The 13,124-nt window shown below is 44.6% G+C and overlaps 1 protein-coding gene across 3 annotated transcripts; it reads left to right on the plus strand.

Annotated features, from left to right (window-relative positions):
• The first annotated feature begins 265 nt into the window (after window positions 1-265).
• On the plus strand, window positions 266-10,397 carry LOC108921472 (golgin subfamily A member 6-like protein 22). 3 transcript variants are annotated; one of them, XM_029249034.1, is made up of 15 exons: window positions 266-424; window positions 1,612-1,692; window positions 1,853-1,964; window positions 2,081-2,210; window positions 3,159-3,272; window positions 3,415-3,543; window positions 4,175-4,416; window positions 4,531-4,624; window positions 5,235-5,357; window positions 5,467-5,598; window positions 5,788-5,856; window positions 6,451-6,644; window positions 7,639-7,724; window positions 8,556-8,828; window positions 10,358-10,397. In XM_029249034.1, the coding sequence occupies exons 1-15, from the start codon at window positions 319-321 to the stop codon at window positions 10,363-10,365; spliced, it is 1,893 nt and encodes a 630-aa protein (XP_029104867.1). In that variant the 5' UTR covers window positions 266-318; the 3' UTR covers window positions 10,366-10,397. The 3 variants fall into 3 exon arrangements, with proteins under 3 accessions (XP_029104867.1, XP_029104865.1, XP_029104866.1); XM_029249032.1 differs by having other exon boundaries at window positions 8,556-10,389; XM_029249033.1 differs by lacking the exon at window positions 266-424 and adding an exon at window positions 830-924 and having other exon boundaries at window positions 8,556-10,389.
• The last annotated feature ends 2,727 nt before the right edge of the window (window positions 10,398-13,124 follow it).

Below are 13,124 nucleotides of genomic sequence, written 5' to 3' on the forward strand. Positions count from 1 at the left end.
TACTGAGTACGATATTTAATTTCTATATAATGTAACCACTGTTGTACACAGTGTTGGAGGCTTGACTCTTATTCTGGGACAGGGTAAGTTTGTACCTGCTGCTGGTCCGCACTGTAAATCAGTTATTTGAAAAGAACCTGTGATCAACAATGGCCAATAAAATCCACGGAAAAAGTCACCTGACAGTTAGGATGGGTTGTCATTGGTTCCCAGCTAAAGTGACTTGATTGGTAAAGAGAAAAAAATTGTGACTGAAAGCTGACAATGCATGATGTTGCCATGACGATACCTGCAACATTATGAAATCACAAACACTATATGAGTACTGTCAGCATTTCTGAAAGAGTTTTCCAAACACAACAACACGTTGTGTTTTGTAGGTCGAAAATGTTTTTTCAATCCAGTCCCGAAGTGTTCAACAAAGGTGAGAAGAGATTTAATCGTGGTAAAGTTGTTGTTATTTTAAGTAAGTGACACCTTCCATGACTGTTGGATTCACTACAGTAAGAGTGCCTACAATCATTTTCTCGCTTATAGAGCTGTGCATAGCGTGCACACACTGGGGGGGGCAATTCGCGTGCACAATCACATCTTTGGACTGAGTCAGTGAGATCGCTGTCGCACCTGGAGGAAACGCTTCACAGCTGTAATGATAATATTCTTAAAAGGATGCTAAAGGTTGGGAAAGGACATCTTCATACTATACATCTCTATGAATACTGAACATTTTGAGAACTTGTCTTTTGAAAACTGTGCTGATGACGTCATAACAGCCATTTCCATGACGGCCAACTTAAACATTATGACATCACTCACAGTACATAAACATAAGCGCTTCTGAAAAAGAATTGATCAAGCGGATCGGCTTGGTGTTTTCTCTGTGGGAAATGGCTTTTCAGTACGGCCCCAAACGTTTTAACAAAGGTGAGGTTAAACTTTTTTTCCTGGAAATTTTCAGAGTGTAGGTGGAGCTAGTGAAAGGGTGCTTTAAATGTTCTACAACACTTTTAATCACGTTTACCAAGTGATTATTATTTACAAGGGATCACTAAGAGTGGGGAAAGACATCCATACAATATAGGTCTTCGTAACTGCTGAACTGCCTAAAGTGCTCCAGATGTAGACCACCCAACGAGTCATTTGCATTTTCACGTTCCATTCATGGCTGTTGAGAGTCAGGACAGCCATTACCATGACAGCAAATGCAAACATTGGTCCCATTACGGCGGTCGTCAGGTACTGAGACGCGTGGGGTTTCTAAGTGTGAGAGACACCAGGGAACCTCATTCACACTTTGCTTTAATTTGTTACCAAATTTCATACAGGAGAAAAAAGCACCAAGTGCTGAGCCAATGAGCTTGTCAGCTAGACGGCAATCGAATAGCTGGAAAATTGGTACTATTTCACCTTTTACACAGATCCTTTGATGAGAAAGCCAATCTAACAAAGTTTTAGAGATGATACTACCATTGATTCTACATTGGATTCCATCATTTGATATGTACAGTAAGATGATGGACCAGTGAGATGTGACTTCTGTCTTTCTTATTAATGTGTACGTCCTTCACACCCTTCTGCTTTAATAACGTTCAAATCAATTCTCGTTATCAGCCCTGACGGAAATGTTTCTCCCGAACGGACATGTTATTCTGGAGGAGGAAATTGATGAGGATTATGTTCCTTCCCGCGAAGGTACGGGAATGAAAAGACAAGAGATGTGGATCCAAAACGCTGAATTAAAACCTTGAGACAAGCTAAAAATGTCGAGTGCACCTGACATTTAAATAATAAGTCAATTGATAATTGCCCAGTCCTGACAAAGTGTTTTGCTCCATTCACCTTCCTTCATCAGAGATCCAAGAATATGCCCAGGTCATTGGCATCGATCCTGATCGGGAGCCAGAACTCATGTGGCTGGCGGAGGAGGGAATCGCACAGCCGCTGCCTGCTGGTTGGAAGCTCTGGTGAGCAAGTCCACCTCCCCTGCCCCTTTGTACTACAGGCCAACCGTTTTCTGGACCTTCTGCCGTTGGGTTCTCGGCTAAACAAGTGACGATTCATCCCCTTTTTGCTGTCCCAGCCAGGACAGCATGGGCCAGAGGTATTTTTTCAACTTCTTCACGTTCGATTCCACCGAGGAGCACCCCTGCAAAAAGCATTATCGCTACCTTGTGGTGCATGAGCGCAAGCTGGAGCAAGAGCGTGAGAAGGTGAATTGCGGAGTCCAAAGATATCCCTGCCATGTGACACAAGTGACCGCTCAATTGAAGGTTGTGTTCATATGCACTCATCCCCCGTCCATTTGGCATCCCCATCCCAGTTTTGCCATTAATACAGTTTGCGGTTGTTAGTAGTTCCGGATGCCATTTTTGCAGTCTGTCCCACCCAGTCCAGGCTAGGATATTCAGAGGTTCTGTGAGACAGACTGAGGCACAATGCATTGTGGGAACTGTGTACCCACGCTCTCAGTAGCAGTCTGTCACTCGATGGTCTTGCTTGTGTACTCGAGTGTTTGTGTTTACATCCTCTGTTTTGCACCATAATCATTTGTTTAAATGTGATATCACGATAACTTGACTCTGAAATCTTTTATGAGTTAGACATGATTAACTGTGATTTTTGGGGTGAACTTGAAGGGCTTAGAATGAATTGGAATTTTTCCCCCATAAGAAATAATGGAATAAGTAATTCTATTGTCCAGTTTTTTGATATTTGGCCCATTTTCAGTGTAATGTGTACACAGTTTGAGACTGTGGCTGTGGTTACACATCCCCAGACATTGTGTGACCAAGTCACTATGTCATATTGCTATCGCTCTATGTTCTTCATGCTGATTTTTAACATTTTTTTTTATTAATGTCGGAAGGAGTTACTTAAATAGAAGGGGGTGCGGTGGCGCAGTGGGTTGGACTGCAGTCCTGCTGTCCGGTGGGTCTGGGGTTCGAGTCCCGCTTGGGGTACCTTGCGACGGACTGGCGTCCCGTCCTGGGTGTGTCCCCTTCCCCCTCAGGCCTTACGCCCTGTGTTGCCGGGTAGGCTCCGGTTCCCCGTGACCCCCTACGGGACAAGCGGTTCTGAAAATGTGTGTGTGTGTGTGTGTGTGTGAGTTACTTAAATATCAGCCTCTAATCAACTCCTCCTTTATGGCAATCCTCAAGGCTCTTGACTCCGGTCTGGGCTCTAGGTCGGCGGAACTGAGCCAGGAGGAGTACGTGATTCCTTCTTTGTCCGAGTTCGAGGAGGATGAAGAGGACAAATTCATGGAGGGAGAGGTAGGGTCCTTCAACTCAGAAGTCACGTAGGCTGTTCGTGATGCATTGCTGTAGGAACTGGCTCATGGCCACACAGACTGTGCGATACAGGAGAACTGTGCTTTCACTGAACCATACTGACACGCAGCACATTGTATTTCAGACCCAAACAGATGATGCATTTCTGGAGGAAGTCATTGAGGCCTGCAAAAACGGTGATACCAGAGAGAAGGAACCCGAGTCGCTTGTCACAGCCCTCTCGTATGACCACAGCCCGGAGCCGCCATCCCAGGTACCCCAGCTTTGGCCGCCGTCCTCTCCGCATAGCTCCTCGTTCCTCTCTTACACTTTTCCAATATTATTTCATTATCACTGAACTCCACTCCTTCACGGGTGATTCCCATCCTCTCTCCGCACCACCTTGGTCAAACACAGGAGCATTTTCAGCAACAGGCTGGGCCAGTTGCAGTGTTTCAAGAAGCGCTACCAAGCGATGAACCTGGACTGGGTGTAGCTTGTTTCCTATGCTCTGTACAGTATACGGGTGGCACGGCGGCACAGCGAGTAGCACTGCTATCTCACAGTGCCTGGGTGGTGCGAGAGGACATGGGCTCGATCCTTGCGCAGTCTGTGTGGAGTTTGCGTGTTCTACCCCTGTCTACATGGGTTTCCTCTGGGTGCTCTTGTTTCCTCCCACAGTCCAAAGACATCTTGTTCAGGTTCACCCGTAGTGTGTGAGTGACAGAGTGTGTGTGTGGTCCACTGATGTATGGATGAGTGACCCAGTGTAAGTAGTGCATCTAGCAGTGTAAGTCACCGTGGCGAATAAGGTCTATGGGCTGATAACACTACATAGAGTTCATATCATGGTAGATGATCACACAGCAGTTTAAGTTGCTATAACTCCAGGTGTTTTGTCTCAGGATGCCTCTCACTCAAACCCCAGACTGGGGGTGGACAGGGGCAGTGCGAGTCTCGGGAGGAGGTCAGAAACTTCCCAACGGAGCGTGGCGTGGAATCCTTGCCCCACCCTGGTGGAGGAGCTCAGGCTTGGTCAGGAGAGCGAGTCGGAGGTCGCGGTCAAGAGGGCCAGAGTCCTACAGGAGCACCTGCTGGAGAACGAGGAGCTGTGGAGACTGCAGAAGGAGAAGGCGGACAGGATCCGGTGAGCAGGGACACACTGATACAGACACCTTCTTAAACACACAGGTGTCAACAGGGCAAAGTGTGTCATTCACAGTTGCATACTTCTCACTGATTCACGGTTTCGGAGTTTCAGGGCCCTGAAGCAGGAAACCGAGGAGATGCTGGAAGCTGAGAGGCAACATCTGGCCAGGGAGACGGGGGAGCAGCTGCAAGCTGTCAGATCAGAGGTAAATAGAGACCCTTTTGTCACCCTAACCCACAGCCTACATTCATATGGGTTTGCAGCTTGTTCTTATTTTATTATCTGCTCTTTTATTTACCCAGTTAGTACCTTTTCTTATTTCTCCTACATATGCAGTTGTCTGTTTACGTAACCTATTATATACAGTATTACATGCAGTAAATGAGAAGGAAGTGACTCTAGGGTTTAAATAGGTTTGCCCAAGCCCCTTTTCCTACATAAAAATCTTTGCTTTGGGTTTTTTTCCCCCCCAATAATTTGATTTAAGTTAAATGTTTCAGTGAAACTAACAATATCGAAGCCAAAAGAAACAGAAGTATTCATTCAACCATTTAGAGACTCTTAATCGCTTGGGTGCCAATAAATGTGACCAAAGAGTTACTGAGCTGCATCACTGAGTCACCAAAAAACCAGGAATCATCTGGAATCATCTGGAAAAGATCCATTACAAAAGCTGGTCAGAAAGTGGCCACAGGGATTTCCCGTGTTTCGTGTGAGAGGTCGTCAATGTGTGTGTTGGACCTTGAGCCGCAGGAGCCGCTCGCACTCATCACATCTCCCCCCCCCCCCGTCTGCGTGCGTATGCCCTCACACAGCTGAGCGCCTTGCTGAAGGAGGCGAGGCAGGAGGTGCAGCAGGAGCAGAAGGAGCTGCTGGAGCTCCTGAGAGAGGAGCAGCGCCGTGACCTGAGGTCCATCAGGGAGAGTCACCAGGCCGAGGTGAAGGAGGAGCGGTGGTGCTGGAAATAATGGCAACGGTCTTTTGAAACCTTCCGTCATGTATGTGTCACCTGGGCGCTTCACTCCAACCGCCCTTTGTGTTGAACAGAAGGAGCAGCTGCTTTCGCTTCTGCAGAAGGAGAAGACGAGGCTGCGGGCATCCTGCAGCGCCCAGGTGGAAGATCTGCGCACGCAGCTGGAATCCATCCTGCAGGAAATGCGCACAGAGCAGATGCTTGAGGTCAGGAGCACAGGAGTGTGTGCAAGAGATCAGTGTAACAATGTCAACCAGACTCCTGACAGTAGGTGGCGTGGTGGTTAGAGCTGCCCTCCCGGGGCCAACTTCCACATCCTACTATAGTACTCTTGATGAGGGTACTTACTCTGAATCGGTGCTGTATAAATGGGTAAAACTGTCTTTGTTCCACAGATAAAAGATCTGAAAAAGAGACGACAAGAGCTGCAGGATGGAGAAAAGGAGATGCAGGAAGAAAATGAGGTGCAGAGCTTTTTTCTGTCATTTTTCATATCATGAACTTGAGAAAAATGTCTCTTGCACATCATATCTGAAGAATGTATGATATGATTAGCTATTATTTAAACTAGCTACAGTTAAATACATGTGCTTCTCAATCAGTTTAGGCATTTTTTTTTTTTTACACCTGGGAAGAAGGATCCAGTGAATGGAACGATGACTCACCTGAAAGGACTTTCTAGGATTTATACATCCACGTATTTAAAGGGTTTCCTGCTTGAAGTTTAAATACAAAAAGTCCACTCTTTAAATGAATTAAATGAATCCAAAGCTGGGATAAGCACATTCTGAGAACAGTCCAACGGTCGCCAAGCTTCAAGTCGATGTTTTTTTTTATTCATGAAGACACTGCTCATCGCTCTTTTATATGGGATTTGAAGCACCTGGAATTTTTATATACAACTGATCCTCTTCATAAATTCAAATTAAAAAAAAAAATCTGCATTAAGTGTCAATGATTCCCATGGCAGACTGAAACAAGAGTCTGTTTTTTAAACCACAACTTATAACACCATGACGATCATCATCATAACCGTGCATATGTGTGTGTGTGTGTAGATTCCACCCTGCCTTCTGCAAGAGAGGGACAGCCTTCAGGCGGAGGTGGAGCGCCTGCGGGAGGAGGTGGACAGGGTGCGGGAGGAGAGAGACCGGGCCAGAGAAGAGAGCTGGTGGCTGAGGGAGGAGAAGCTCCGGCTGGAGAGCAAAGTGGAGCTTCTGCAGGAGTACCTGGAACTGAGCCAGCGAAGCAGGTAAAACAGTGCAAGACACGCCTGCCCTGAGCGCCAGCAGGCGGCGTAGTGGTTAGAGCCATCACCTTGTATTCAGAGAATCCACATTGGAATCCTGCTCCTGCTGTAGTACCCTTGAGCAAGGTTTGCAACCTAAAATAACCCTGCTTTTTAAACCAGTAAATAACCATAAATAGCTCACTATAAAAACAGTAACACTGAACATTACATTGGAGAAAAATGACGAGTTTACTGTGCAGCAGTCCAGACAGTTTATGGTGATTTACCATCTTTGAAACAGCCTTGAAAAAATATATCATTAAAAATCAAATTACATCATATGTCATTTGAGGTGTTAAAAAATCTGACGAAATGTAGAACCAGAGAACATGCAAACCAACATGAAGTAAAGAAAATGCCTGTTGATGAAAACTCCATCATCAGCCCTTCCAGCCAATTCATTTAGTTGATGTTTTTCCCCAAAGCAACTTGCAATATTAAGCTATTTACAGTGATTTACCCATTAATACAGCTGGGTAAATTTACTGGAACAATTTAGGATGAGTACCTTACTCGAGGGTACTACAGCAGGAGGTGGGATTCAAACCTATGACCTTTGGGTCTAAAGGCAGCAGCTCTAACCACTACACTAGCAGTTGTGGAAAGTTAGTTTTCCTACATGCCTTGCTACTTCACCTTGGTGAACCTTGCAGTGAGTAATGATTCTTATTCACTGACATTAAACTGAGGAAAGTGACATATTGCATCAGTTGAACAAAACATTACATTTCTGCATATGAACAGCAATCGGAATTAAGGATCCAAAAGGTCGTCCTTGTAGCTCCCCGCTGGACTCAGACTTTTGGCTTCAATATTGAGTTTTCAGCTCATCAACTTCAAATGATCATGTGGCTTTTCCTTATCCTAAATGATGGTGTTGTGATAGTTTATTAATATAATCAAGAAGTGTGTGTGTGTGTGTGTGTGTGTGTGTGTACTCATATCTGTTTTGTAGCGGCAGTGATGTGGAGCACAGCGAGAGCTCAAGGCGCCCAGCGAACAAACCCAGCATGAGTAGCAATGAGCCCTACAGCAGCACTGGTAAGGCACAGATGGGAAAACAGGCCGACCAAGAAACATACGGTACTTTCATTGGAAGAATTAAGGTAATCTGTCAGCCAGGCTGTGACTCTGGGTAAAACAGAGTAAAAGCTGTTTTTACTAACAGAAAACCCTGAATTTACACTTCTGCCATTTCTGCAATTACGCTGAAGTCTGTATCAAAGTGTAAAACGCAAAAACATCGCATTGGACTTTATTTGTAACAACACCAGCTCCTCAACGTATTCGCAAAATTGGGCCTCATGAGTTTAATAATACAGACATTTCTTGATTTATTTGCAGGTTAGGATCTGTAAAACTATTAAGGTGTACAAAGTATTTGTCTTTTTTATAGTTATAGCCAAACATTGCCCCTGACTAATATTTCTTACTAAAGTGGATCTACAGTAAAATTAAAACTCATTTTAAATTAAAGTGATATTTCCCTCTCCACAAACTCCTACTTGGTGGTGATGATGAACTGATTCACCCCGTGAACAAGTGCAGTGTTCCTCATCTTGTTGCTGAGCACCGACAGTCTTGAACACCAGACACGAGCTGTAGACACTATGGAAGTGAGTTGAATTAAGGTGGTCTCGCTCCTGTTTGTCTGCTCCTCACTGCTGTCTTGACAAGGAGCAACTAAAAAGCAGCTGGAAACAATTCTGTACTTTCAAAAATGTGTACGTTCACGGTTCACAACGCGAGGAGCCAGCGTACAGGTGTAATAACTATCAAGTAGAGCCTACGTAGTATATAACATAGTATACACTGCGCTCTTTGCGGTGACCCTGTGTCCGTGTCTGTCTCTGTGCCACCGCACCCCTCCAGGCTCCCAGCCCACAGGTGCAGCCAAGATGCAGCATTTGAATGAGTCTGTGCAGCAGATTTCGGGTCAGCTCAGCTCTGCGTTGTGGGCTTTGGACTTCTTGATCCAGAGACAAGCGTCTCTCCTGCCCCCTGGTCAGCCCTCCTACACTTGCCTCCCAAAACATCTTCACCATTCTGTCTCGTATGACCCTTCCTGGGCTCCCCATAGCCAGAATGCCCCAGCCTGGGGTGTGGAGGAGATGCCTAGCAGCCACTGGGGCAGGCTTCCTCCTGGTATGTCCTGGGACTCGCCGTGCTCCTATAGAGATGTATGCCTATGTCTGACCCTTCCCCTTTGCCCAAGCACCATTCTACAAAGGGGAGACGTATGAATTAGATCTAATTAGCTATGACTAAACTGGGAGAAAATTGATCAAATTTGTATTGAAATTATTAAAAAAACGTGCTGAACTCGAAAATTAATAAGGATACTGGGTGCTCGAATTCCAAAAATATTGGGCAAGTTGGATAGAGGAGCACTTTTCAAGCTTAGTGAAACAAAAACTTTAATTTGTACAGTACAGATGTGTTTTGGCAAGATGTAAACACAATATGTAGACCTTCTCATTGGACCAAAGTCGAGACCAACACTGAACAGAAATCGTATCACAAGGGTAGCCTGAATAACAGTAAGGGGTATAAGTACAAAAATAACATACAAATTAATGGAACAAGGTTGGTTGGGGAAAATTATTGAAATGTGTAACCATAGAAATAATGATTAAAAAACCAAAAATTCACAATCCATTTTTGATAATAGATGACAAAAACGGGTTACAAAAAAAGTGCAGGGCTATGTCCTCATGAACACCTTTGGGTGATACTGCTGACACTATGGTATGTTCTGGGTTTGATACAGATACCGAGGGATGAGTTCAAATCCCACTCCTCACACCATGGTGTGTCATTCTGGGTTCAATATAAACACGCAAACACACTTTGGAAGGGAATTATCTTTACTAATGGAGACTTCAGTTTTGCACGCGGGATAGCAGACTCCTTAAATCCTTAGGTACTGCATATAAATTATATTAAGCAAACCTTTTCTTCTATCATTACACTTTGAGTACAAGGTGGCGTTTGGAGAGCCACAGAAAGGACTCAAGTATGAATGAGCCGAGAGCGTGTACCTGATACATGGTGCCCGTACCCTGTCCCCTCTACGGCGTCCACTGGCACTTAAACGGAAATAGGCTGTACCTGTGATTTAAACAGGACTATAAACTTCAGTTTACCAAATGCAAACAATCACTAAACTGTACTTTCTGTAAAAGAATTTTTGACTATATATTGTTCATACACCAACCTGAAAGGCTCATCAAAAATTGAGATTGGTATCTAATGAGTCCGAATAGGTTCAGCCAAAGGTAGTAATGAATTTTTACTACACAAGTTACAGGTGGCACTAACCCAGTGTTTAGGGAACAACATGATAAAAACACTTGAGATCCATGGGTTTGACACCTGTTTTCACTCACGTTTGGAAATTAAGGTTGCGTCATGTATAGATGACATCACAGATTTTTTTTTCTCTGAATTATAGAACACTAATGGGTATTTGAAAGTAACCCTAGAAACTACATCACTTTTTCTAACAGCTTATGATTCTAATTTGTAATTTTATTCAATAGGAAATGCAAAATTGGATCTTTCCCAGGACCCTAAACTCAAGAGCCAATACTGACCAGTCTCAATAACATTTTCCCAGCTATATTTCCATATCTGCACTGTATGTCTGCACTCATCATTCTAATTTTGAACAGGTCTGTGATGTCATGGATGAGGAGCCCCCCCCCCCCCCCCCACCTCACTTGTTGGTGAGTGGATTGGTGCAGTTCATCCTGAATGAGAAGAACAAAACAACAAGTGCCATCATCATTACTGATTTTACTCAAATGGACAAGAGTGTAAAAGCGGATGCAAAATAAATCAATATCACAAGTTTAGCAACTTTATTCTCATCTCTTGTTTCACTTGTCAGCAGGGGTGTAGCTAAGAATTCTGCTCCCCCCTCAGATCCAAACATTGCTCGGATCCCCCTCCAATCAGTGCTGTATAATGTAATATATACACACACAGTCCGAAACTGCTCGTCCCAAGCGGGGTCGCGGTGAACCGGAGCCTAACCTGGCAACACAGGGCACAAGGCTGGAGGGGGAGGGGAAAACACCCTGGATGGGGCGCCGGTCTGCCGCAAGACACCCCAAGCAAGACTCGAACCCCAGGCCTGCCACAAAGCAGAACCCAGCAAAGCCCACTGCACCACCACGCCCCTCTCTAATATAATATACAGTTGGTTGTGGGCCCCCATATGGGCGCCTCGAATCGACAGCACCACTCACCCCTGTAGCAATAGTTTTGCTTGTCAATGTGAGTAAATGATCTAGGGACAATGCAGACTAGCCTTTATATTTTAATAAAAAAACTCATAAAATTAATGGTTTTGTAGATTTAAAAAAAACTCATATCAAGCTATTTTGAGAATACAAAAACTGCATGCCATTCAAGCCTGTTCCCCTTGTACTATATAATACCCTTACCAGCTGATTGCTTAGTGCCAACAGAATAACAGCAAGCAGCATAAGGAATGACGACACAATTTTGGAACGAGTGGAAAAACACCACGAGGCAATGCAAGAAGCAATAAAACTATGGCTGGTGAAAGAAAATAAGACCTCTGGGGGCCCAACCTGCTACACGCGTGTCTTAAGCATGCTGCCTGTACACGATTAGGGGAAAATACAGTTTTTATTAATAGTTCTGGGGTGTCAGGTGGTCGGTAGGTCCGTGTCCAAAAGTCAAATCTCATAGTTTAAAGGGCTGCTCTTCATACTGACGAAAGAGTAATCGACTATCCTTTATCTCTAGATTTAAACAAAGATGGATTGCATTTTGCAAGCACAAATGGCCTTTCCAGAAGTCATGCAGTTTCAAACAATGGCCTTCTGACTATTCTATCGCTTCTGTCATCACATTTGTCTTACCTTGTGCTCCTGGCGCTTCTCCCTGTTTTGCGCCAGTGTTCCGAACGCATCGCATCCCACCTGTTCGCGTTCACAGCACAATGACACTCATGCACAGGTGATGTTTGTGATCACTGCTGGAGGGCGAAACAGTTGATCATCTGGATGGAGAATAGAGTGAGGAGTCTGCCCCCCCGGCTTCAAAGCGGTCGCTAATTTCTCTGGAAGAGACGCTTTATTTTGTTAGTGTCTGAAGCTTAAGGTGAAACTAGCTAATCCCCCATATCCCTGCCACAAACTAGTAACTAAATCACATTCTGTGTTAAAAATAAATGCATCCATCAATTGTCATGCAGGTGCTGAAAGTGGCACCTCATGCTGGTTGTCACCTTCTGGCTACATGAAGGATTGTGAGAAAAAAAATACATGTTGACAACCCCCAGCAAAAAAAAAGTACTGTGGTGCATCTGTGCCAGCCCTTTCATGAAATGTATATTTATTCACAGATATTCCATGAGTAATGTAAACTACATTAAGCTGGTGGCGTAATTGCTTGTCCCCGACACTGGAGGAGGCAAGCCGGATTAGCAATAGCACTCAGTGGAGCTAAACACAAATAGTACAAGATTCTTCAGCTTAAAACAATTTTACCATAGAGGTCAATCAAATCATTCAGTTCATGTGTCCAACCATCCATTGACAGTAACGGCTCTAATTGAAAGGCCTTTGAAACAAAACCCAACATCCATGGAAGGTTTGATGACCGGGGAAAAAGGTTCTTCTCAACCTACAGAAGTTAGACATTTATTTCCACAGCTATGGTTTATAAGCTTCTGTAGTCTATATGACCCAAACCTGGAGATTCTCAGCCCTGATTTTGGGTTCTCTACTTCAGGACACTCATCACTTTTCTTCTACATCTCAGTTCCAAAGTAACTGACTCCCATTTGGCTCTACTGACTTTGGACCTTGGTTTGACTTGGACATTCTGAAGCTTATGAAGGAAACATTTACAGTTGCATGAAATGGCTCTGTATATCTCAATTCATCCATCCATCCATCATCAAGCAAGTGGGGTGGGGGCAAGCCAGAGCCTAACTGGCAACACAGGGCACAGAGCTGAAGAGAAAGGGGACACGCCCAGGACAGGACAGGACAGGACACCAGTCCACCACAGGGCACCCCAAGCAGGGCTCAAACCCCAGACCCACCACACAGCGGGCACCGGCCAAACCCACCATGCCACTATGCCTCCCCATCCTAATTGTTGTTTTATCCAGTGATGACCTAATAATTCAGTGCTATTATTTAAGTCCAAATACATTCTTCCAGGGTCTCTACCAATATCATAAATATTAAAAAAGGTTTAACACACTTTCTACTTGTTATTGTTTACAAATACTGACTATAATTATTAACTGCGGTGCCCTTGTAGTGATTTGAATTGAACCCACTGCAGTTCCAGTCTGAGTTCTAACATGTCACCAAGATACCTGGAAAACACGGTACACGGATCCGTGCTGTACCGGGAGTTACAGACGCCCGCCGTATGGAGAAGCCCGAGTAG

The sequence above is a fragment of the Scleropages formosus genome, chromosome 25 (assembly GCF_900964775.1).
Source record: "Scleropages formosus chromosome 25, fSclFor1.1, whole genome shotgun sequence".
Taxonomy (NCBI): Eukaryota; Metazoa; Chordata; class Actinopteri; order Osteoglossiformes; family Osteoglossidae; genus Scleropages; species Scleropages formosus.